We start from the raw sequence: 26,435 nt of genomic DNA, 5'->3' as shown, positions 1-26,435 counted from the left end.
CTCGGCCTCCCAAAGTGCTGGGATTACAGGCTTGAGCCACCGCGCCCGGCTTAGGGATTGATTTTTAAGCAACTTTCTGAATTTTCATGACTTTGAATGATAAATAATTTAAAAAACTACAAGGGATCTTTTTCCACAAACTCCGAGCCTACTGCCAGCTAGGCAATGGCGCGTTATCTTCCTCTACCTACCTGTGGTGGGTCTGCCCTGTGAACAGCAAGTGGAGGGCAGGTGATTCTACTAACAGATAAATGCAGATGTCTTCAGGATCCACAAAGTTTGAAGTGTGCATATTTTGGAGCCACCATTTTGGGTGTTTGCCATGATCACACAAACTGGGTGATTATCACATCTGAACTTCACACTGTATTCCGACAGTTTCAGTTTAGCCTCCACTGTCACAGGATATTAGAAGGCAGTATGTGGCTGTCTTAGTCATGATCCTTTCTTTTCCCAGTTAACAGAAACCCACTTAGGCAAGTCTAAGCTGAAGGGGGTGTGGCTGCTACAAGTATAATTGGGTCTACCATAGAAGCCACATCCTGGAAGTGCAGTCAGGCTTCATGGACAATTGAACTGGGACTGGACAACTGTCGGAATCCTGCACGTCTGTTTCATACTTTTCCCTTCACAGATTGCTCTCTCTGCTTCTCCATTCGTGACTGCCCCCCATCTTCCTGATTTACTACCTGTCTCCAAATCTCAATTTCCAAGAGGGAGAATTGAATTGGCCGACCAACATGGTTCAAATGCTTATTTCAGTGCAGTAGCTGCAGCCAGGAGCAGGCTGTGTATAAATCAGGATAATCTAATTGCTCTAACAGACAACCCCCATGATCTCAGGGGCAGGGGCAGAGGCAGGACAGAATAAAAGTTAACAGCTCACACTCACAGGTGTAGATAAGTAGGGATGAGGCTCTGCTCACTTACACTCCCAAGTGTAGATAGGTAGGGATGGGGGCCCTGCTCCATGTACTTCCACTTATTTTAGGGACCCAGGTTCCTTCCTTGGTATGGCTGTGTCATCACAGGGGTCTCCAAATCCTCCACTGTAACCTTATCTAGTCCATTGATGAGAAGAAACAAGAATATGGACAATTTTTAGGGGTCAGGTTTGGAGGAGACATACATGACCTCTGTCTACGTGCCATTAATGACAATTTAGATTGAGAAGTATAATTCAGCCGTGTATGCCCAGCAGGAGAAAGAAACATGATTAGTGAGCAGATAGCGTTGCCTCTTTCATAGAGAAACAGAATACAACTGTATTATGGGTGGGTGTGGTAGAAAATGATTCTTAGAAAACAGTTTGTGTATGGGGAGGCAGACACCCCAACAGTGCACACTATTAGGGTTTTAAACTGACGGTCAAGGCCCAGCGGTGCTGATAGCTAGCCTGCCAGTTTACCTCACTTCTGGAACCTCCAGCTTCTCATTTGTGTCTTTTTTTTTTTTTTTTTTTTTTTTTTTTTTTTTTTTTTTTTTTTTTTGAGATAGGGTCTCACTCTGTTGCCCAGGCTGGAGTGCAGTAGTGCCGTCATGGCTCACTGCAGCTTCAACTTTACTGGCTCAGCTGATTCTCTTACCTCGGCCTCCTGAGTAGCTGGGACTACAGGCATGTGCCACCATGCCCAGCTAATTTTTAAATTTTTTGTAGAGATGAGTTATCCCTGTATTAACCAGGCTGACTTTGAAGTCCTAGACTCAAGTGATCCACCTGCTTTAGCCTCCGAAAGTATTATGATGATAGGCATGAGCCACCCTACCTGGCACGGCCCTCATTGTTAAGGGGAATCATAACACCTGTTGACCTATAGGGCTTTATGATACTCTGGCGAGTGAGAAGATGTGAAAATGTTTTGTCAGCTGTAAATTATACACATGTAAAGGTGTTACAATAGGCTGTTGATATTTCTGCAAAAAAGTCTATTTCTTGGAAAATATGGCTAAAGCCATACTGAGATACATATAGAGCTGGTATTTGAACTCAGTCTTGTGGCAGAGTCTAAGCTGTTAGATGCCACCCCAAATGTCCTCTCTTAAACAGGCATAGGAACAGACCCCACTGCTTAGGTGTGTTGTGAGATCATGGATATGAAGTACTAATGACAGTACTTGGCATGTAATAAGCATTCCATAATTAGTAGCTGTTTTTTCAAGGGGAAAGTTCCCTCTTTGGTGAGTTGTATAATGCCCTCTTACTCTGACATAGGAATGACTCTCCCAGCACAGAAGTGTATATTGGATTCATTTAAAGCCCATGGAGATCACAATATTCTGATTGCCACCTCAGTTGCTGATGAAGGCATTGACATTGCTCAGTGCAATCTTGTCATCCTGTATGAGTATGTGGGTAATGTCATCAAAATGATCCAAACTAGAGGTAAGAGAAGCTTTGAGGCCATTCCTATGTGGCTTCTGTTTGGACTTGTTTATAAGTGTATCCGTCATTCTGGCCTTTCTCTTTACCAAGCTATGGTTGAGCATGTGACCAGTGGCACAGTGTGCTTTGGTATCATTGACCCTCAAGGTGGCTACAGTTTTGTTCACTAACATAAACCCTACTTTGCTTCTTATTTACAATGACACTGCTAACTTGCCTGGCCTTGACTGATATATTTATGGAAGAATAATTTCAACTTGGATCGAAGCTTTGCCAGTCAAGATGTAGACCTTTCATGGTGGTGCTGGTGGGCTCGTGGGCTCCCTGTATTTAAGAAGGGATGCTCCAGAGTCTTCTGCCCCACCTGGACTAGACTGGTCTCCTAATTAGTCTTCTCTCCTTTTTCCTTTTCTTTTTCCAATTTCCATAAGAACAACTACCATATTACTTTTCCTGAAAAACAGCTCTGATCATGTCACTTCCTTGTATTGAAATGCCAGTGGTTCCCCAATTTACTTGATGCTAAAGAGTTTCCAAAATCTAGCACCTATTTCTTTCCAACTTTACCTCCCGTTCTTCCTTTCTGCTCATTATCCGCTTCTGCCAACCTGACTTCCTCATTTATTGCTTGTTGAAGGAACTGCTACTCTTCATTTTACCTCTTCCTCTGCCTCCATATCGCTTGACCCAGCTGGCAGTCATCTCTCTTTTGAATATAGAAAGCCTATAACCCTTTATCCTTGTAATAGCACTTATAATTTTCCATGTATGTTTTGCTGGTTCCGAACAGATCTTATTTCCCCATTGTCTAGCAGGCTCTTGAAGGAGGGTCTGCTTATTACTCATCTCAGAGCCATCACAGTGTTACACTGGGGGGTCATGTAGGTATCTTTAAAGCAGTGTTTCTGACAGTATGGCTGTCTAATCACTCTGCATTGTTGAGACCCTGAGAAAACCAGCCTAAGGTGGGCTCCTAGTTTTTCCACATACCTAACATGCAGGTGCACACTTGCATTTGAGTCTACTTTTTTTTTTTTTTTTTTTTTTTGAGATGGGCCTCCCTCTGTCATTCGGGCTAGAGTGCAGTGGCATAATCCTAGCTTACTGCAGCTTTGCACTCCTGGACTCAAGCAATCCTCCTGCCTCATGAGTTTACTCTTTAACAGCTCAGCTTTCCTGAGAAGTGGGATTCAGTGAACCAAAGTTAATTTTAGGAGTACCTCTATCTATTTGTTTACCTATTTTCAGATTATATCAGAACTTTTAAAGTCATAAACACCAACTAAAATATTTATTTTCTGATAGGCAGAGGAAGAGCAAGAGGTAGCAAGTGCTTCCTTCTCACTAGTAGTGCTGCTGTAATTGAAAAAGAGAACATAAATATGTACAAAGAAAAAATGATGAATGACTCCATTTTATGCCTTCAGAAATGGGATGAAGCAGTATTTAAGGAAAAGGTAAGTCTGTGTTATTCTTTCAGCATCTGACCACAAATAGCTATCAAGGAGTGTGAGCATGGTTGGTACCTTTTATCATATTGCTTAGGGTGTTATAGTAGAACAAAAAGTTTCTACTTAGTTTTGCCCTCTAGTGAATATCAAATTTATTCTGTTTTTAAGTGCCAGTGAGGTTAAATTATATTAATAGTGCTAATATCTGGAGTTATGTTTTCAGATCTAAAAGGCAAATTGAGCTGGGATTTCTCTAGTTGACAGTTGATCTCAAGGACTACATCCTAATACTGGAAGAAACAGCTCTTTTTCGTCTCTTCCTTAAATCTCTCTCTCCAGAGTTTGGGGTTTGGGTTTGAGCATCCTGGTGCCTGGATATGGGTTTTAATGGAAGGAAGGAACTCTGCAGAAGAGAGAGCAAAAGCTTGGGGCTGTTTAGGGCAATCTGCAAGAACAGGAAAGGGAGACGGATGAGCAGAGGGTACCAGGAGACTGCTTTCTTCCCCAGCTCCCTGGCTGCGCCGTCCATTGTCTGCGTGTGGTCTGCGGTCACTAGAGCACTCCCCACCCCCCATCCTGGAATTCTCTGGTCACTCTGCAGCCATCTTAACATGTAGATGTTGGACACTTCAGGATAGACACTTTGGGATTTGATGTTTCATTCTGGAGGAATAAGGGATGAAGGGTATGACAGTTGTGGTTGTGAAGGTTTATTTGAAATCAAAATGAGGAAGCTGCTTTTCTTTCCTCATGGAGCAGAGAACAAAGATGGGGTGAAAGTTCATTTTGAACAAAGAACTTCTAACATGTATACCCATAACTACACATAATTGAGATAGTTTTGCTTTTCTCCACCTCAGCGTGTGGAGCTAGGCTTCTTTTTTAGCCACAGGTTGAATGGGTGGGGGTCAGTATGCCATAGACTTAACTTATGACTGGTTGAGCCTCTATACCCAGTTATTGATTTTTACTTAGATTTAAGTATAGCAGTAATAGTTTTAACTTGTTAGGATTTATATCCATTGTCTAGAGTGACATTTAAAATATTTGAGATTATTAGTATTTAATTGAATTTCTGTATTATAATTGAATACCATTATAAGTGAATTTTTTAAAGAGTTGGATGCCTGAAAGGCAAAGTTATATTTTTACCTTCTTTCTTGCTGACCTTTATTCTGCCTTAAGTAGTGATTAGAACCATATGTGAAAAAAGAAATAAAGAAAATTTCTCCTAGGAAAATGTGTATCATATAACCCAGGGATTTTAATTCTAGAAATTTATCCAAAAGAAATAATGGGATAAATATATATAATGTAACAATTTTACAACAGCAAAAAATTGGATTTAAAAACAGGAGGCCTGAACACTCTTTATTTTTACAAAAACAATGAAGATAATTTCAGGTGGGGTGGGGCCAAGAAGTGGGGAAGGGAAAATTATATTTGGTTTTTACCTTTTAAAAAATTTATTTCTTATTTATATTTTTGAGTCAGGGTCTCACTTCGTCACCCAGGCTGGAGTGCAGTGGCACAATCTTGGCTCACTGTACTCAGCCTCCCAAGTAGCTAGGACTATAGGTGTGTGCCACCACGCACCACTAATTTTCGTATTTTTAGTAGAGATGGGGTTTTGCTATGTTACCCAGGCTGGTCTTGAACTCTGTCCTCAAGTGATATGCCCGCCTCAGCCTCCCAAAGTGCTGGGATTACAGGCTGGGATTACAGGTGTGAGCTGTGGTGCCCAGCCAGTATATTTGTTTTTTTAAATCAAAACATTCTAGGTCTAGCTGGGCATGATGGCGCCGACCATAGCCCCAGCTACGTGGGAGGATAATTTAAGCCCAAGAGTTCAAGTCCAGCCAGGGCAACATAGTGAGAATCTGTCTCCAAAAAAAAAAAACAGGAAGCCAGGCACAGTGGCTTACACCTGTAATCCCAGCACTTTGGGAGGCTGAGGTGGGTGGATAACCTGAAGTAAGAAGTTCAAGACCAGCCTGCCCAACATGGTGAAACCCTATCTTTACTAAAAATACAAAAATTAGCTGGATGTGGTGGCACCTGCCTGTAATCCCAGTTACTTGGAGGCTAAGGCAGGAGAATCACTTGAACTCAGGAGGCGGAGGCTGCAGTGAGCTGAGACTATGACACTGCACTCCAGCCTGGGTGACAGTGTGAGACTCTGTCTCAAAAAAAAAAAAAAAAAAACTCTAAATTTTTTTATATAAAGCAAATTTGAATTTGAAGTGGTATGGAGATGAGTAAGTTCTCTATGTATGATCAATAATGAATTAACAGATATAATTGGGAGGAGATTTCCATTCACAGTGACAGTAATAACTGCAGTTCACGCATGTAGCACACTGACTCTCCCGTCTCTGCAAACGCTTTCCTTACATCAACAGGCTTTACGGCAATCCATACAGTAGTGCCTCCTATGACATTTTATAGGCAGGAAACTGAGATTTGAATAGCTTCAGTGCCAGTAGATCACACAGCTACTTCATGGTGGAATTGGTAGAGCCTATCTGTTTAACCATTACATCTAACAGCCTAATCAGAAAAGTTTGAAGCAGAAATGAGGACAAATACCAAAATTTTATTGGGAGATGTAGAAGTATATTAAGACAAAAAGAAAAGAAATGCCATGCTCTTGAATGGCATGAATATTTTAAACATGTGCATTCACCCCAAATTAGCTTATTCACTTACCACAACCCATATTGAAAGCACAAGTGATACTCTTAACTTGATAAAATGTTTCCAGAGTTTATATAAAATAATAAATAGACGAAAATAGCTATGATATTTCTCGAAAAATAAAAATGGGGGTGGCTAGTAGCTTAGTATTGATAAGGCAATCCCTAATGAATGGTGATTGGCTTATCAATACAAAACTACAAGCCACCCCATTAACATTTTCGTGGCTGTTAGCATAAGACTAGCCTAACAGACAGAGGCAGCGCTGGTGGGCATTTGCCCTGTGCCGGCCAGGCCTGAGCAGTCATAAACTCATGTTATCTCCTGACAGTCTATGAAGCAGATGCTATTATACCATTTTGTATATAAAGAAACAGGCACTTGCCCAAAATCATAGCGCTGCTAAGTGGCAGGGACACTCTTTGCACCTAGGCTGTCTGGCTCCATCTGGGACACTTGAAAGCATGATCTCATGGGGAGAGGCACCACCATAAACCAGTGGGACGGACAGAATCTTCCATAGAAGATATGGAGGAAATCAGCGTGTTTTTTCTTCCTTCATGATGTTTCAGGGTTCTTTTTATCATTTCCTCTGTTTACAAAGTTTCCTTTAACCATTCTTTTAGGGTAAGTCTGCTGATGACAAATTCTTAGTGTTCCTTCATCTGAGAATGTCTTCATTTCTCCTTTATTTTTGAAGGTGGCATTTTGCTGAGTCTAGGGTTCTGGGGTGACTGTTCTTTTCTTTTGGCATCTAAAAAATATTGTACAACTTCCAGGTGGCCTCCATTGTTTCTGATCACAAATCCCTGTTATTCAGACTGATTTCCCCCTGTGGGTAAGGTGTCATTTTTTTTTTCCTGGCTGTTTTCAAGATTTTTCTCTTCAGTTTTCATAAGTTTAATTATAATCTCAGTGATTTTTGGAGAGGTTATCCTCTTTGGAGCTTGTTCAGCTTCTTGAATCTTGGTTGATGTAGCTTGTTAAATTTGGGTTATGTTTGGCTGTTACTTCTTTGAATACCTTTTAAGCCCTGCTCTTTCTTCTCTCCTTGTAGAACTCCAGTGCCATGACACATGTTTTGTAGTCCTGCGGGTCCTTGAGATTCTGCTTTTTTTTTTTTTTTTTCCGATGTACTTTTGTTGTTCAGATTGGGTGGTTTCTGTTGTTCTTTCAGTTCACTGACTCTTTTCTTTGTCCCTTCCATTCTATGGAAAGTCCATCCATTGAACTTTTTATTTGGTTATCATATCTTTCTGTTCTAAACTTTCTGTCTTTCTTTTCATTGTTTGAGCCTTATGTTTTCTTTTTATGTTTCAAAAGTGTTTGTAATTGCCCATCAAAGCATCTTTATCAGATGCTTTGAAATCTTTCTTATCTCAGTGTTGGCATCTATTGATTGTCTTTTTTTTTTCATTTAGTTTCAGATCTTTCTGTTTATTAGTATGAAGAGTTTTATATCATGTCCATGGTTCTAAGTTGGACCATATTCTTAGCCAAGGCCTAGATTTTGAATTAGAATACAATTGTTCTATACACATACAACAACATTCCCTGTTGCTGAAGGTGAGAGAGAAAAAGATTTTAGATGTTGGGGGCTGTGTTAGTCTGTTTTCATGCTGCTGATAAAGACATACCTGAGATTAGGAGGGGAAAAAAGAGAGGTTTAATTGGGCTTACAGTTCCACATGGCTGGGGAGGCCTCAGAATCATGGCGGGAGTCTAAAGGCACTTCGTATGTGGCAGTGGCAAGAGAAAATGCGGAGGAAGAACATAAGCGGAAACCCCTGATAAACCCATCAGATCTTGTGAGACTTATTCACTATCAGAATAGCTTGGGGAAGACCGGCCCCCATGATTAAATTATCTCCCCCGGGTCCCTCCCACAACATGTAGGAATTCTGGAAGATACAATTCAAGTTGAGATTTGGGTAAGGACACAGTCAAACTGTATCAGGGGCTCTTCTGCCTGCTGGATCACTCATTGTGTTTGTGACTGAAAATGGATATAATTACTCCTGAAACAGCACATATTGTATATCTGGTATATTTGGTTTTTCAAGTTTTGCCTAGTCTGTGGACATCTTTAGTGCTTTTATGAGCATTTTTGATGAAGAAATTGAAAGGCCACAATTAAGCATTGATTAATATTAAGTTAGGAAAAGCAATAAAATCTGCAACTTTACAAAGTCAGGTACCATATGTTCATGGAAGTTGTATGTGAATGATTGTATATGTGTGTACATGTATATGTATGTATATATCTGTGCCTATTTCTATACATTTAAAACTCAAATTACATTTGAGTTCTTTGTTTTTGCATTAGATTCTGCATATACAGATTGATGAAAAATTCATCAGAGATAGTCAAGAAAAAACAAAACCTGTACCTGATAAGGAAAATAAAAAGCTGCTTTGCAGAAAGTGCAAAGCCTTCGCATGTTACACAGCTGACATAAGAGTGATAGAGGTAAGCTGCCTTTTTATAAAGAATACCTGGTTATGTTTTAGCACTAGCTAAAGCTTACTATCTGTTGATGAAATATTTATAGTAAAACTACTATTTCCATTGTTATTATGGCCATGATCTATGTATTTTAAAAAAAGTTAAGAAGTGAAAAAGAAATCTTAAATGTTCAATAATAAATCGTTTTTGGCCAGGCATGGTGGCTCACACCAGTAATCCCAGCACTTTGGGAGGCCGAGGTGGGAAGATCGCTTGAGTCCAGGAGTTCAAGTGCCAGCCTGGGCCACATAGACCCCATCTCTAAAAAAAAATTAGTTGGGATTGGTAGCATGCGTCTGTAGTTCCAGCTGCTCAGGAGACTGAGGTGAACTGATTGTTTGAGCCTGGGAGATCAAGGCTGCAGTGAGCTGTGACGGCACCACTGCACTCTAGCCTGGACAACAGAGGTAAGAACCTGGCTCAAAAAAAGAAAAAAATAGTTTAAAAAAAATGTTGTACAGCCACTTACTTAAATATCATACAGCCATTAAAAACAATGGTTAGGTTGGGGGTGGTGGCTCACACCTATAATCCTAGCACCTTGAAAGGCTGAGGCAGGCAGATCACCTGAGGTCCAGCCTGGCCAACATGGCGAAAGTCCGCTTCTACTAAAAATACAAAAATTAGCCGGACATGGTGGTGGGTGCCTCTAATCCCAGCTACTTGGGAGGCTGAAGCAGGAGAATCACTTGAATCCAGGAGGCAGAGGTTGCAGTGAGCTGAGATTGCACCACTGCACTCCAGCCTGGGTGACAGAGCAAGACTGTCTCAGGAAAAAAACAAAAAAGGTCATGCTAAGTCCTGGATTAGATCCTAGAACAGATAAAAGATACTAGTAAAGAAAGAGTGGTAAAATCTGTAGTTTAGATAATAGTAATGTACTGATGTTAATTTCTTGGTTTTTGACAAATGTACTGTGTTATATCAGATAGTAGCACTTGGAGAAACTGGGTAAAGGTATGCAGAAATTTTCTGGGGTATCTTTGCAATTTTTCTTTAATCTAAAATCATTCCAAAGTAGTTTATTTTTTAAAAATGACTATGAAGTTCAGTATAAAAACTGCTTACGCCGGGCGCGGTGGCTCACGCCTGTAATCCCAGCACTTTGGGAGGCTGAGGCGGGTGGATTACGAGGTCAAGAGATCGAGACCATCCTGGTCAACACGGTGAAACCCCGTCTCTACTAAAAAGCTACAAAAAAATTAGCTGGGCATGATGGCGCGTGCCTGTAATCCCAGCTACTCAGGAGGCTGAGGCAGGAGAATTGCCTGAACCCAGGAGGTGGAGGTTGCGGTGAGCCGAGATCGTGCCATTGCACTCCAGCCTGGGTAACAAGAGCAAAACTCCGCCTCAAAAAAAACAAACAAAAAAAAAAACTGCTTACAAACTAATGGTGACTTGGAAAAAATAACAAGAACTCAAAATTGTAAAGATGGTACTTTATAGCTGTGTGAAACAATAGCAGCAAATACCACCATTGCCACTATCAAAAGAAAAAGTCAAACAAAAAACTTATGTTTCTACAGAAAAACAAAGAGCAGGGGAACTATATCAAAATGTATTAATATTTTAGTGGTGAGATTCCATGATTTTTTTCTCTTTTCCTTCTATTTTATGTTTTTCAAACATTCCCTTTGGACTATGGATCACCTTTATAATGAAAACAAAATATCTCCTTATTTGTAAAACATGATATCTGCAGGTTAGCCTTCTATTGCAGCCTTATGTTTTTTTCTTAAAACTTTCAGAGAAAGGGTTAGAAAGATCTTCAAAGAGAAATGTAGGGTATAACTCTCTTGCATGAAGGGCACGGTGGAGGGGCCGGGCTGGCTTACATGAGGAGTTATTACTTCAGGGTGTTCCTCTTCAGAAAGCAGAAATCTCTCATCAGCCCAGCTCTTTGGACAAGAAGCATATTAGGGGTCATATTGCTAAGTTCCCTTGCTTTTCTGAGTCTAATTCTTTATCTGCAAAAGGTCCTTTCAGCTCCAATTTGGGTGATTATTCGATTAAAAATGGCCCTGTTAGACCATGTTTTCCTGAGGGACTAGTATGTTGGATCTGCATTTGGTTTCTGAGCTGTTTACTCTAAAGTTGACTCTAGGTGAGGCATGTGGACACATTAGTCCCTGACCTTCTTCAATTGTGTCTTGACCTTGGTTGTTTTTCCCTGTATCCTTTGGATTGTGCCTGCCAGGGTCACTGGTGTGGTGAACTTGAGCTTCACAGATTTTCAACAAACACTGCTTTTGTTTTTGAATAAAGAGCATCTACCTTTAGAAGTTGGGTTACCTGGAAACTTCTTAAATCCTCCTCTCCATGAGGTACCCGGTATCCTCACTTGCAACCCCACCCATCCTGTAGAGTCAAGTCAGGTGCATGGATCCTCCTCTGGACTTAGGTGAATCTATATATTTTTTCCCTCCAATTGTAAAATAAGCGAGACCCACCTGTTCTTCATCTCAGATTATTGTGGAGTTCCTTTTTTTTTCTTTTTTTAAATCACAGTTATGTACTGGTTCTAATGTTCTCTTTTGTGTGTTATTCCATCCCTTCCTCTGTAGGAATCCCATTACACTGTGCTTGGAGATGCGTTTAAGGCATGCTTTGTGAGTAGACCACATCCTAAACCAATACAGTTTTCAAATTTTTATAAAAGAGCGAAGATATTCTGTGCCCGACAGGACTGCAGCCATGACTGGGGAATCCATGTGAAGTACAAGACATTTGAGATTCCAGTTATAAAAATTGAAAGTTTTGTGGTGGAGGATATTGCAACTGGAGTTCAGACACTGTACTCAAAGTGGAAGGACTTTCATTTTGAGAAGATACCATTTGATGCAGCAGAAATGTCCAAATGATATCAGAGCCTCAATCTTCAGCTTCAGGGAATGAGTAACTCTGAGTGGAGAAGAAACCTAGTGGGTATAATCATGGATTGCTTGTACCACTGTGAGGGTTTCTTTTTTTAATATCATTAACAGCTTGTACTATATTATATATGCAGAGCACAAATGAATGAATCACAGCACTGAATATTTAGTAGGCCAACAGAGCTCATAGTACTTGGGAAAAATTAAAAAGCCTTATTTCTAGCCTTCTCTTTAGAGTCAGCTGCCAACAAACACACAGGGATTGCTCTGTACATGTTGGGATAGATTAATGGAATGTTGGAAATTTTTCTGTACCTCTCTTTCTTGTCTTAACCTACTGTAAACTGGCTTTTGCTCTTAACAATCTACTGAAATTGTTCTTTTGAAGGTTACCAGTGACTCTGGTTGCCAAATCCATTGGGCATTTCTTGACCTTCTTTCTATTTGACTTCTGTGCATTTGGCCCTGTTGAGTACTCTTCTTGAAATTCTCCCTTGGCTTCTCTTCTAGTTCTATTCTAGTCTTTTTTATTGAGTCCTCTTTGCTGATTCCTTAAGTGTGATAATTCCAAGGATTCAATATATGTATATATAGAAGTATATACTATACATATGTATATGTAACTATTATACATACAGGTATGTATATGTAATGGTTATATGTACTCATGTTCTCTGTGTAGCAACGTGTGGTATGGCTACACAGAGAACATGAGTACATAAAGCCATTTTTATGCTCATACTAAAAGCTGTCCACTGTAGAACAGCTGTGTGTAGCAATATGTGTCCATTCTACAGTGGACAGCTTTTAGCAGTGAGCATAAAAATGGTAAAATACTTCTTAGAAACTTGCCAAATACATTTTGTCCTATTAATGTGTTCCCTTAACATGTGCCATTGTTCTCTTTGACCATTTTCCTTTAATGGCTGACGTTCAACTGAATGTCTGTTCTCAGGTCCCTTGGATGTTACTGATGAGGCAGTTTGTCCTTTCTACTTGAAAAATTAGAATATGTATTCAAATGGCATTCATGTGTCACTTAACAAGGTTTGCTGATGCTTCAAAGAGCTTAGTTTGCAGTTTTCTAGACATGGAAATAAGTGCCTGAGTTCCCTGGATATCAACGGGATGATGTGTTACAGCCGCCTCCCTGTCCGTGCAGTCGGTGACCAGTGGTGCAAGCGGGGAGCCAGAGAAACCTGCCAGTTATGTAACTTTTCTTTGGCTTTTCTTCATCTGTAAAACAAGGATAATACTGAACTGAAAGGGTTAGTAGAGAGTTTTTAATTTAAAGAATGTGTGAAAAGTACATGACACAGTAGTTGCTTGGTAAGTTACTAGTAGTAGTTGTCTTAGTAAGACCCAATACAAATGGATTATTTAAAACAGGTTTATGAGCTTTTTAATTTTTCATTTGTTTTTTATTAAGAGTGTCTTTTGTTGTGCAGTTGGTTTTTATTGATTGCTATTTGATATGGTTTGGCTCTGTGTCCCCACCCAAATCTCATCTTGAATTGTAATCCCCATAATCCCCATGTATCAAGGGAAGGACCTGATGGGAAGTGATTGGATCATGGGGGCAGTTGTCCCCATGCTGTTCTTGGGATAGTGAGTTCTGAGGAGATCTGATGGCTTTATAAGGGTTTGACAATTCCTCCTTTACACACTCTCTCATCTGCTGCCATGTAAGACATGCCTGCTTCCCCTTCTGCCATGATTATGTTTCCTGAGGCCTCCCCAGCCATGTGGAACTGTAAGTCTATTAAACTTCTTTTCTTTATATTCAGTCTCAGCTAGTTCTTTATAGCAGTGTGAAAACGGACTAATACACTATCATTTAAGAACTCCAATATGATGTGTAAAACATCTACTAGAAATAAATTTCATAAGTTTTTTTTTTTTTTTTTTTTGAACTGGAGTCTTTGTTCTGTTGCCTAGGTTGGAGTATAATGGCGCGATCTTGGCTTACTGCAACCTCTGCCTTCTGGGTTTAAGTGATTCTCCTGCCTCAGCCTCCCAAGTAGCTGGGATTACAGGCACCCTCCACCACACCTGGCTAATTTTTTGTACTTTTCATAGAGTCAGGGTTTCAGCATGTTGGTCAGGCTGGTCTTGAGCACCTGACCTCAGATGACCCACCTGCCTCAGCTTCCCACAGTGCTGGGATAACAGGCATGAGCCACCATGCCCAGCCAAGAAAAGTTCTTTTAAGTATGTAAATGATTCAATTTGGATTCAGTCACAGGCAGACTGAAGTGAAATAAGGAAAACGTAGCATTTCTTTGTTTGACATTTAATGGAATAATGCCATTGCCAGGTATGGACTTGAACGAAGTAGGCATTTGGTTAATATGTACTGAATCAAAGAAATGAGTAGGTAGGCTTTTAGGAATTGCAATCTCTTGACTGACTCCTAAATGCTGGTAATTTATTTCTATACTGAAGGCCACATTTTAAAACCAACTGGGGAGTCTTTTTCATGGACACATGCCCAGCCCCATTACTACATCCTGGCAGGGTGTCCAGCCATGTACATGTTTTGAAGTTCCTGTGGTTCAGACACAACCTGTTATACAGTCACCACCTTATTATCTCTGTGGTCCTGGCCTGTGCTGATGCTGTGATATTTTCATCCTGAAATGAAGAGGCAGTCATCTCAACACCAGGTCAGTAAACTGATTCCTGTCCTTCAAATTGATTCATTGTTATTTGAATTTCAAACAACAAACCAACCATAGCTCAGTGTTTCTTAAGAGTATCCTGTGGAGCATAGTGTGTGAGACACCCAGAAGAAAGCACTCTGTGGTCAGGTGGGTTTCTGTGCCATTTGCTGCCACCTTCCCTGCAAACAGTGATTTACAGCACACGTTGTCCTTGTGTCTGTTCTGCAGTGATAAAACCCGTTTAACTGTTCCCAAATGTACTGACCCTGGGTCTGTTTTACTCAGGGAACACTGTTAACATCCTGTAGAAGCACAGTAGCAGGTATCCAGCCTGCATACGAGAAGACAACTAGAACCAAATTTGAGGAGCATGCCTGGAACTCTCTTTCATTATACCATAAAATAAAACTACAAATTTCATTCAACAAATTTGTATTTAATATGTAGGATTCACTCTTGGGATGCCAACTTTTAAAACTTAAGAATATCAGCTATCGTTTATATAATCTTTGTTCATGATAATTATGCTGTCTGGGTGAAAAGAAACTGGCTGGGTGTTATATTCCACTTGTGTTCATGGCATTTAATAATGTCCTAAGAAGGCAGCCAGTAGAACCTTGGTTACTGTTTTTCAAAAGTGGCTCTGCATTGCTCCCACATAACCCGGTGCATTACTCCACAGTCCTAATAGAGCCCTGAAAGGGAAACTGCCAGAAATAACGTTCTTCATTTAAGTGACTAAAAACTCCCCAATATTTTTTCCCTAGGGAATAACTGGGAGACAAATCTCTAAGATCACATACTATTAATGGTTACCCCAGAACCTGGCCATATCCCCTGGCATATGAAAGAGCCCAGGAGAAGAGGCCACTCTACTGCAGAGGCCAACAGAAGGTATGATTGGCAGAGGGATGGGGGGTGGTTGGAGGGGCAAATGTAAGGGAACTTGACTTTGAGTCACAAGATCCAATCAAGTCCACAGTCACGGCCACCACTGTTCCTCAAGTTCTATCAGCCAGCTATTTTTTTTTTTTTTTTTTTTGCTTAAGCCAATTTGAGTTGTGCTTCTACCATAGCTAAGAGTCATGCCTAATATATCTTTCCCCTAGATTACTCTCCATGTACCATAAAAATCTAGTGTGTAAATACACATGAAGGGCATCCCTCTTCCTTATTTGCTACATTAAAAATATTAACTGTTAGTTTGCTGTGGATGCCAGGTATGCCTTTTTCCCTAGGAAGGATCAAGCAGTAATAAATTTGGAAAACTGTAAGAACCAAGATGGGAATATTCATTCCCAAAGAATATGGGAGGGAGAAGAATATTTTTAATTTGAATAGTAAGATGGTTTTTTCCTTAAGGAAAAACCAAGTTGGTTTATTTAGCCTTGTTAGTGGGCAAGGTTGAGACACTGGCCAAGGTGCGGGTATGTGTGTGTCTGTCTCTCTGTTACCCAGGCTGGAGTACAGTGCAGTGATCATGGCCTTGACCTCCCAGGCTCAAATGATCTTCCTACCTCAGCCTTCTGAACAGCTGGGACCACAGGTATATACCATCACACCTGGCTAATTTTTTTTTTCTTCTTTTGGTAGAGTGTTGCCCAGGCTGGTCTCAAACATCTGGGCTCAAGTAACCCTCCAGCCTCGGCCTCCCATAGTGTTGGGATTATAGCCACTGTGCCTGGCCTAGATACTTTTACTGAAAAGGACAGAGGGTGTATTTGGAGTTAAGGGACCTCCATTCCGTTAGTCTAGCCACAATAATCTGTTTCCTCATAACCATCGTCTTTGCTTGGGCTGCTGTAACTAAATATGGTGAACTCTGTGGCTTATAAACAAATTTCTCACAGTTCTGGCTGCAAAGTCTAGGATCAAGGCACTGGCAGATTCAGTATCTGGTGAGAACCCACTTTCTAGTTCACAGATGGTGCCTTCTTGCTGTGTTCTCCCAGGGTAGATGAGGGGGTGTCTCTTGAGACTCTTTTAAAAGGCACTAGCTCCATCCAGAGGGCCCAGCTTAGCTTCTGTTACCAAAGGCCCCACTTCTATTACCATCACCTGGGAGGTTAAGGTTTCACCATATGAATTTTGGGGAGGATATGAACATTCAGACTATAGGAGCCACTGAATGTGGGGAGCTGGATAGCTCCCCAGCTGCTCAGTAATGGGGAGCAAGACGGTGGAGGTCTGTTTTCTCAGCCATTCTTAGTGTTTTTATTCTAGGACTGATCCTAATTTGAGGATCACAGGCTTTTTGTACAATGGAGTTCTTTTTTTTCTTTTTTTGAGACAGTTTCACTCTTGTAGCCCAGGCTGGAGTACAATGGCACGATCTCGGCTGACTGTAGCCTCTGCCTCAGCCTCCCATGTAGCTAGGATTAGAGGTCCCCACCATCACCCCTGGCTAATTTTTGTATTTGTAGTAGAGATTGCGTTTCATCATCATGTTGGCCAGGCTGGTCTTGGAACTTGTGACCTCAGGTGATCTGTCTACCTTGCAACCCAAAGTGCTGGGATTATAGGTGTGAGCCACTGCACCTGGCTGTTGTAATTTTTTTTTTTAATGAACATAAATTAGATCCCCAGGAGCACAAATAGAGGGATGCTAAATAACCCGTGTTGATTCCTCATCTGTTGAGAAGTAGAAAGAGGATTAGATCCCAGCTGTTCTGATGACCAGGCCACATTAGAAATTCATTAGAAGGATCCCGCCCTCCTATACTTGGACATCACAGCTTCTGCTGGTTCTTGGGCACTCAGACTCCAGGACTTAGACCAGCATTCCCCATGCCCCTCCCCAGGTTTTTAGGCATTTGGACTTGAACTAAGTTATAATACCACCAGCTTTCTTGGGTATCCATGAGAGTGGGACCCTGATCCAATATAATTAGTGTTGCTGTAAGAAGAGACATGAGACCTCATTTTCTCTCTCCCCCAACCAGGCACACATCAAGGAAATGCCCTGTGAGAACAAGCAAAAACGTGGCCATCTGTAAGCAAGGAAGAGTGTCCTCACCAGAAAATGAAGTGGCTAGAACTTTATCTCAGAATTCCAGCCTCCAGAACTGTAAGAAAATACATTTCTGGGCCGGGCACGGTGGCTCACACCTGTAATCCCAGTACTTTGGGAGGCCGAGGCGGGTGGATCACGAGGTCAAGAGATCGAGACCATCCTGGTCTACATGGTGAAACCCCGTCTCTACTAAAAATACAAAAAATTAGCTGGGCATGGTGGCGTGTGCCTGTAGTCCCGGCTACTCGGGAGGCTGAGGCAGGAGAATTGCCTGAACCCAGGAGGCGGAGGTTGCGGTGAGCCGAGATCGCGCCATTGCACTCCAGCCTGGGTAACAAGAGCAAAACTCCGTCTCAAAAAAAAAAGAAAATACATTTCTGTTCTTTTAGCCATTCAGTGTACAGGATTACATTATAGCAGCCTGAGCAAACTAAGACATGCCCAGAAATGGCTACAGAGGTAAAAAGGAGCAAAACCTATCATCTGCTTTTCCTTACATACTTACATCATTGCTACTGCTACCAGGCTACTCTTCCTTCTTGTCTGCTTCCAAACAGGGCAGAGTAGAATGGTTCCTAAACATTTCCGTTATACCTGTACAGTTCTGATAGAGGCATAAAAATCGGAGAATATGAACGTTATTCAGGCTTCCTAATGGATTCACTCTGCTCTAAACATCCCAAAACTCTAGCCACACACACAGAAAAACTCAAAGTCAACAAGTTTTCATTGAAAATAGATTTCATTTCATTCATATTAGAAATGTTGTGTTTTCCCAAACTGCCTCCCAACAAAGGTCTCCTCTTGACAAATGAAAAGATAGTAAAAAGACAACTTCACATTTCTTTTTATGCTGATCTATCAAAAGGTACAAATCAAAAAAACTCCAACACCCGAATTGTCCATGAGGTGTCTGGATGATTGACTCTGAAGGAAAAGGAGAGAGAATCACTGCTCTGATTTGAAGTGTGAAAAGTTCTTATATAGGTCCATGTCAGTTAACACTGGTATAATATAGAAAGCAAAATGACCCTCAAGAGAAAAGTTTCATTGAGTAGAGTATAAGAGAGGAACAATAAGAGGGTACATACCTTCTGAGAAGGTTTGCTTGTGTTCAGCTGATTAATAGGAAACAAACAGTGAAAAATCAACATCCCGTGATCAGTAACTTTAAAGACAAGCTTGGTTCTCTGTTTCTGGCACTACTGAGTTTTTAACAAAAATAGAGAATGTAAAAACTTCTGGTTTTGTGCCTACAGGAATGGCACCAACGCCTTGGCTGGTGCATACTTTCCTCCCTGGGTACAGCACCAAGTGCAGGTCTCCTACTTGGCCATCTTGCGGATCATGTAGTTGAGGATGCCCCCGTTGAGGAAGTACGTGAGCTCCACGTCGGTGTCGAACCTCATGACAGCCTGAAAGGTCTTTCCAGTATCCAGCTGCGGCACAAAGAGATGGAAGAATTGTTGAGGGAGGAGGTATGACAGCTCTGTTGGGAGGAGATTTTGCCCACCTTGCCCCTCAGGTGTGGTCCACACTCCAGCAATACCAGCAGCACATGGGGACATGCAAGGCCGCTGGCCCTAGCCCAGACCCACTAAATTAGAAGATGCATTTCAGCAAGATCCCTGGGAGGCTGCTTTGCCCGTTAAAGCTTGAAAAGCACTGCAGGCTGTAAATGAGGGAGAGAGGCATCTAAGAAGTAAAAATAGCTTCTCAGGGCAGTAGCTATTAATGACATAGGGATAATGTTTTTTTAAACCTCTGGATACTTCTGTCCACAGGGAGTACCCAATCAGCAGAGGTTTCATTAAGGCTGTCCCTTAGGCAGCTGGCCCACCTGCTTATCTGAGATACAGACTTTTGCACTGCCTCCCCGGGGCACTGAATACCCCCGGGACCTGGGTACTTTACCTTGCCTAAGGATGTGTCATTTTCACTCTTGGGTTAATCAAAGCCTGGTGCCTATGGGCAGGCTTAGGGAGGGATAAGTGTATCTATTGCTCACAGCTTTTTAATAAAATGTTTTAGGTAATACGAAATGTCACATCCCTGAGCTCTCATCACAATCCTCTGCCTCTGGGCTAAGTGAGACTGGGGAGAACAGGGGACAGAGAGGTGGGAGGTAAGAATGGAACTGAGGATAACTGAATAAACAGAGAAATTAATAAATCCATAGGCATCATCCTGGGTTGTGAAGGCAGGTAGAAAAGGTGCCAGTAGGACTCCTAAGTCTAATGCAGTCCTACTGAGTGGTATTTTTTGCTTTCCAAACCTCACTCATTTCCTTCTAACAAGATTGGTTACAAACAAGGGGCCCCTTTTGAAGGGGCCTGGCACGGAGATGCTCCAGCTTACCTTGACCTGGACTTTCATTCGTGGTTTGAGGTTTTCTGGAATAATGACAGTGTATCGTTCCCGCCCTGTGAGTCCCAGGGCATCTGCATTCTCACCAGGGAGATATTCAAGTGGGATCACCCCCATGCCAACCAGGTTACTGCGGTGAATGCGCTCATAGCTCTCAGCCAGGATAGCTTTGATTCCCTGATGAATAGAGCGTAGATGAGACACAGTTCCAGTCTTTTCTTTGGATACACAGATTTATAAACACGTTAGAACTGTTGTCACGCCTAAATTATTTGTAAGTACCTATTAATATTTTACATACAATGTTATCCTCTAGTGATAAATAACAGAATAGTCTTTACTGATTGCCTACAATGTAAAGGCACTATGTAAGCACCTAAATAATTCCTCTCATTCTACCCTCCACTAACCTGGGGATGGAGATGCTCTTACTGTCCCCTTTTACCCAGGGAGTCAGTGCTGGTATCTGGACCCATGGAGTCTGACAAGTGATATAACATGTCTTAGCAACTTACATTGTATCTGGAATCCACATCATAAAACAACATAAAATTTTTCCCTATTATAAAAAAATGCAACTTTAAAACATACCACAGATAAAGTAAATGATTGCCTCTTGTGTACTGCTCTTACACTTGCTGCTTCAAAGATCATATTGCGTTGAATACGGTATTGATATTAAGCTTAAAGAATGTTTTATTGGGAATCTATAATTGGCAATATACAGCAATGAAGCATAGTACTCCATTAACTAGAACTCCCCCATTAGTTTATTAATAATAACTGTCATAAAATATTAAAATACCCTAAGAGGTGTCTTGGGCACACTTTTAGATGCCCAACACCAGGGTTACTTTGGGAGCTTGTTAAAAACAAAGAAACTTGGGTACTATCCCAGATCTGCTGTATCAGAATATCTTGCAGGGAGTATGGGGTGGGGGTGGGGGGCTGGTGATTCTTATCATTTTGAGGACTATGAACTATAGTACAGTGGTTCTCAACCACTGCTGCATTATCAGAATCACCAGGGAAATCTTTTAAAATCCCAATGTCCAGGCCTTTCTCCTTATCAATTAAACCAGAATCTCTGGAGATAAGATCCAAGCACAGGTATTAAAAAAAAAAAAAAAAAAATCCTCTGTTTCCAAACTTGGGAAGCACTGCTGCAGACTCTTTGGGGCAGTAGATATTTTCCAGGGATTTAGGTATAGATGGATGTATTCTGGGGAAGTAGAAAGCTTTCTAAACACACACTATTCAGGTCACTAGCTCTGTGTAAAGGCCATGCTGCTGTGCTTCAGAAGCTGTAAATCATAGCTGTCCACTGCTCTCTGGTAAGTACAGTCCAGCACAGCTGAGTGGCCCAGCCCGGACAGCTACAGAACAGAAGAGCATATGTTTTCCTGGGCAGCCAGAGCTCAGTGGTTCTATACAAAGTGTGGACTCTAGAGAACCCCTGGGGGCCAGTTCTCTTCTTATCCTCTATCAGATCTTACAGCTCCCTGAGTGCTCACTGCCTGGGTCTCATTTTGGCTACTACTCCCAATCACCTTCCTAAAATCCTTTTCTTCTACAATTATCTGGTTCTTTTCAGTAGTTTACAGAAAAGATAGGCCTTTGACCTACTACCAACTAATCAGAGAACATTTCTAAATCCTCGGAGCAAAATAACCAGTTAGTGTGATGTTCAAAGACATTTTCAGAAGCCTAGATGTCTGGAGAACTGTGTGCCAGACAGCCACATTTTTATTACTGTACTGTGGATATGAACTTAGTGTTTCCCAAGTACATTAATTTGCAAGCCATAAATGATTTAAATGGACATCAGGCAAGCCATTTTTACCCCACCCTGAAGATTCCGGCTCGGTGGCACAATTCTTTTCTGGTTTTAGGGCAAGCAAATGCTCAAGAGGTAAAAAAGCTCTCTGCTCCCTGCATGGCCCCTTCTATGGGGACACCTCAAGAGGTGGAGCCCCGAGATGGCTGAAGGTTCTAAAGAGCTGCCTGCCTATATGCAGAGCGAGTCTCCCTCTCTCAAGAGCCCATAAGCAGATTTTCATAGGCAGTGAAGAGCAATTGTAAAAAGTGATTCTCTCAGTTTTCCAAGAGACTTAGAACGCATTCTTGCCAAAGTAACTCCTGAAAAAGTGCAAGCTCCTTTTCTCTTTTGTAACCCTGACAGACAATACAATAGCCCTGGTTTATCCCTGACATTCACCCAGAACAAAGGACTTGAATAAATTTTGGTTCCTCAACCTCTGAGAATGTTAAAAAAAAAAAAAAAGCCATGAAACTTCTCCCTCTGAAAGACATACATGTACTCTTCTGGATATGTTTTCAAAGACTTCAGAGTTCCCAAAACTGTTCTATAGACACACGCCCAAGTTCCATTAATGAATGACAGATCCAGTTCAACTCTGCATAGTCCTTCACCAAGTAAAATAAATCCAGAGCCACCAAGAAACAGGCAAAGAATAAACACTACCTGCTTTTTTTCACCCTGCTCTTCCATGACATCTTGGAAAGTAAAGGAACAGGATTTGTTGGCACCCTCCCAGTTCAGAGGGGAGCTGCCTCCTGGGATGTCTCTGCTTCATACTCACCAGCAGGAAGGGGCCCTTAGCTGCCCAGTCTCGGGAGCTGCCTGCACCGTACTCTTTGCCAGTCAGAACGATCAGGGGAAGGCCTGCCTGCTGGTATCGCTCAGCAGCATCAAAGACATCAAGCTGAAGAAGAGAAAAGGAAGTTTTACAAATGCAGGAGAGGCAAAGAGTGGACATAGGCCCCCTGAGCACTGGTGAGGGCAGGGCCAGAAGGGTCTGCAGATGGCCAAGTCTGCTTAATCAGATATCTGGTCTACAAATTCCCAATTATCTTGGTCTTTTTACTTCTACCAAATTAAATTTTGTATTCTTGTTTTTGAGATAGAGTCTCACTCTATCACCCAGGCTGGAGTACAGTGGCACGATCTCAGCTCACTGCAACCTCTGCTTCCTGGGTTTCAAGTGATTCCCCTGCTTCAGTCTCCCAAGTAAATAGGATTACAGGCACCCGCCATCAAGCCCAGCTAATTTTTGTATTTTTAGTAGAGATGGGGTTTCACTATGCTGGCCAGACTTGAACTCTTGACCTCAAGTGATCCTCCCACCTCAGCCTCCCAAAGTACTGGGATTAGAGGCATAAGCTACTGCTCCCGGCCTTAAATTTTGTATTCTTAAAAACCATTTTATATTCTTTTGACAGAAATGCCTGTTATTGGTTTTATAAACACATTAGAATCCTAAGGCATCAGGGACAAAAGGAAACTATATCCGATTTTTTTCTTTTCCATAGACAAAACTATTGTAAAACTCAAACAGAATCCAACCTAAACATTGATTCTGACTCAATATCAGAAACTCAGTGAGGTCAGTTGTAAAGGGTAACAAAACAAAGAAGGTAACAAGTTCTGAAATTATATAAAGTGCAAACTTTTCTACATGAAAATCAAGGGTAGCGATGCTAGAAATGCAAATGGAAGCCCAAGTCAATTAAAGGTAGAAAAAGATAAATATTTTAGTACATGAGAAACATACAAGTAGATTTCTCACAGGAAATCTGAATATCTGCTGAACTGAGAGTTTACAAACACATGATATCATCTCTGGTGGCTGAGCAGTACTATTATTTTTCCTGGCTATAAGTCAGAAGATAAAATTCCTCAAAAGAGAGACAGGAGCTAAAGAAAACTCTCAAATAGGCTTTCACAAATTTGTATTTTGGTGTACTGATGGAACCTGTGGTTAATTTCACACGACATTACCTAAACCTGGATAGGATTCTGTATGTCTTCAGCAATACAGAACTCATAAATCTAGAAAACTGTCATAGAAACAGTGAAAAACCTTCTTCTGTCCAACTAAATTGTCTGGATCCTTTCAAAGACCAGAAAGAAACAGCTTATCTGTTATTTTCAGAGATTACAGCTTTGGGTATTAACAATGCGAGAGTGTGTGCTTTAAAAAGTACTGCAAAGCTGACAACCTCATGGCAAAGCACATCATGTTACCCAAGCTCAGAGGGACTAAGCAGGTCTAGAACTCAGATCTCCTGACTTTCTATTGAACGCGCCATGCTGAGAGCCCTCAACAGCTTAGAAAGCAACAGCTCCCTGCACTCTTACGCTCTTCTACAGAGGATATAACATTTAGCTATTTCTTCTGTTACTGTGCCTTTATACCTCTAGGTATTATGTTTAAACTACTTGTTCTTCATTTCTCCATTTTTGTTATTGTCAGTTTCCTACTTTGAGGATTTACTTCTCCTAATCTTTCCTCTTCCAAACATCTCCCTTCTCCCCAACCTCCCAATATAGTTATTTTGGTAAGTCAGCATTTGTTGTTTGCATGGTTATGACTATGTAAATACTATTTACAGCTGAGCGAGGTAATGTATTATGATTTCCTTTTCTTGGCAATTTAAGACATATTTCTACTGGAGTTAGTAATTTTCACTTTTTTGAATGAATTTTTTTGAAAATTACTAATGTTCATTTTTTCTGTTTTTCCTGTTTCTATGTCCCTATAGTAAAAATTAAGCCCTAGAGTACAAATCTCCCGTAAAGACATTCAAACACATCAGGCAATCTACCATTTTAAAATCTCTGTCATGACACTGTCATTCCTGGAGCTCTCAGTCCTGTTTCAACTTGGGCTGTTTGCTCTCTGAGCTTGATGCATTCCTGTTACAGAGGGCTCTTCCTTCACTAGCATCCTGGGGCTTCCGTTCATCTGGATCCTATGTCTTCCCCTTTGGTTTACTCCCTCATTTTGGTGAACACACTGCCAAGTAGCTTCCTAAGGAATGTATCGAGGGCTATTTTTTTTAAGCTTTTGAATATCTGAATGTGTCATTACTTTAAGTGCATTTGACTGGTGGTCTGATGGGCATAGATTTTAGAATGCAAACCGTTTTCCTCAGTCTAAGTTTCTAGCAACAAGAAGTCTGGAACATGTCCTTATTTCCTGTTGTTTCATGTAAGCTGTTTTGTTGAGATTTCTCCTTTTGGTTGCTCTTGATTTCACAATGATATAACTTGGAATAAGTCTTTTAAAATTATTTAGATGGACCTTCAGTGGGCCTTTTCAATGTGGATCTCAGACCATTCCGTGGGAGCTACAAATTTTACTTGTAGCTTTTTATTTTGTTTTGAAATAATTTCCTCTCTTGCATTTTGTCTGTTCTCTTTTTAGCACGTCTGTGTTAGGGCCTCCTGAGTTCAGGTCTTACATTTTTTTCTCTTATCTTTCTGTTACATATTCTAGGAAATATTCTTGACTAATCAACTTCTCCTTTGAATTTCCTTTTTAAATTTAAAATGTTCTTTCTTGTTGTCTGATTGTTATTTCATAGCAACAGAAAATGAACTCTTCTCTGAGGATACAATTTTTTTTCTTTTACTTTTTGCACTCCCTCACCCCCCGTTCAAGTCTTGGCTCAAATGTCTGTTCATCCTTGATTCTGTCTCTTCAGATGAGGCTCTAGACATCTGACTAGAAATTCTATGTTATGCAGGGCTTGTAAATGAGTAAGCTGTACGCTATGATATTTATTAGGGGCCCCCCAATGCCATAACCACAAGTCTTTCCTGTTGGTCTCTAGGGTATTCCATCATTCAACATTTATGTTTTTTTTCATTTGATATTCTGTGACCTCTGCTATTCACTGAACAAGGATCTGCTGGGCTAGGTCCTGATGATTAATGATCATCTCTACAGAACAGATTTGTGTTACATAATCAGTTACGAGTGAGGCAGTATGTGTGGTGGTAAAGGGCCAGACTTTCTGGGTTTTAATTCCAGCTTTTCCACTGTGAGACTTGAAAGAGTAATATGACCTCTTTATGCTTCAGTTCTCAATTTAAAGCACAGATAATCCTGGTACCTAACTCAAGGGGTTGTTATCAGCATTATATAATTTAATATATGCAAAAAGCTTAGGAGAACACCTGGAATGTAATTAAGTGCCATAGACATATTAACTATTATTGTTTTAAAATAAGTTGGCATGGTTATTTCTTAAACAGTTTTCAGACAATTTTACCACACTCACTGGGAAGGGAAGTGACACTAAAGACCTATGACACGTACTAGACTCTACGCTAGGTTTTATATTTCAGTCAATTTCATTTTAAGCCTCAGAGCTTTCTTCCAAGATAGGTATTTTTTTTTTTCACTTCACAGGTGAGAGAAATGAGGCTCAGAGATGGAAATAATTTCAAGGCTCCACAGCTAGTATAACCTAGCTCTGGGAGCAAACAATGCCTGCTGCAACCCACTGACCCTAGTAGCTCCCGTTAGAACCAAAGCATGCCTCCAAGCACCTCTCTACTCCTTCTTTTCATGTGGATTAGATGAATTAAATTACATGCCAATAAAGTCATACAATAGCACTTCTTAATATCCTTTAATTTAACCCAGTATTTCCCCTTCAAATACTTTAAA

At 41.0% G+C, this 26,435-nt stretch overlaps 2 protein-coding genes and 1 long non-coding RNA gene across 7 annotated transcripts in view; 2 read left to right on the top strand and 1 right to left on the bottom strand.

The window, feature by feature from the left end:
- DDX58 (DExD/H-box helicase 58) overlaps window positions 1-13,298 on the top strand; it is a 71,629-nt gene extending 58,331 nt beyond the window's left edge. For 2 of the 4 annotated variants that reach the window (XM_017548314.2, XM_037745619.1), the window contains 4 exons: window positions 2,213-2,383; window positions 3,689-3,840; window positions 8,858-9,001; window positions 11,602-13,298. In XM_017548314.2, coding sequence (XP_017403803.1) covers window positions 2,213-2,383; window positions 3,689-3,840; window positions 8,858-9,001; window positions 11,602-11,898 — 764 coding nt within the window. In that variant the 3' untranslated portion in view covers window positions 11,899-13,298. The remainder of the gene's footprint in view (window positions 1-2,212; window positions 2,384-3,688; window positions 3,841-8,857; window positions 9,002-11,601) is intronic. The other 2 variants (XM_037745618.1, XM_017548316.2) reach the window with 2 other exon arrangements.
- A 700-nt stretch (window positions 13,299-13,998) lies between these two features.
- LOC119474061 lies at window positions 13,999-26,313 on the top strand. Its single transcript, XR_005203364.1, has 4 exons — window positions 13,999-15,467; window positions 17,516-17,640; window positions 18,846-19,064; window positions 26,175-26,313. It is a non-coding gene; the product is annotated as an uncharacterized LOC119474061 (long non-coding RNA).
- Window positions 18,310-26,435, bottom strand: part of ACO1 (aconitase 1) — a 68,426-nt gene continuing 60,300 nt past the window's right edge. The window contains exons 19-21 of one of the 2 annotated variants that reach the window (XM_017548312.2): window positions 22,557-22,679; window positions 19,945-20,130; window positions 18,310-19,025 (exon numbers count right to left, since the gene is read on the bottom strand). In XM_017548312.2, coding sequence (XP_017403801.1) covers window positions 18,912-19,025; window positions 19,945-20,130; window positions 22,557-22,679 — 423 coding nt within the window. In that variant the 3' untranslated portion in view covers window positions 18,310-18,911. The remainder of the gene's footprint in view (window positions 19,026-19,944; window positions 20,131-22,556; window positions 22,680-26,435) is intronic. The other variant, XM_037745620.1, reaches the window with a different exon arrangement.

Source organism: Cebus imitator, unplaced genomic scaffold (genome assembly GCF_001604975.1).
Source record: "Cebus imitator isolate Cc_AM_T3 unplaced genomic scaffold, Cebus_imitator-1.0 Scaffold206, whole genome shotgun sequence".
Lineage (NCBI taxonomy): Eukaryota > Metazoa > Chordata > Mammalia > Primates > Cebidae > Cebus > Cebus imitator.
This window is presented reverse-complemented; position numbering and strand designations above follow the sequence as displayed.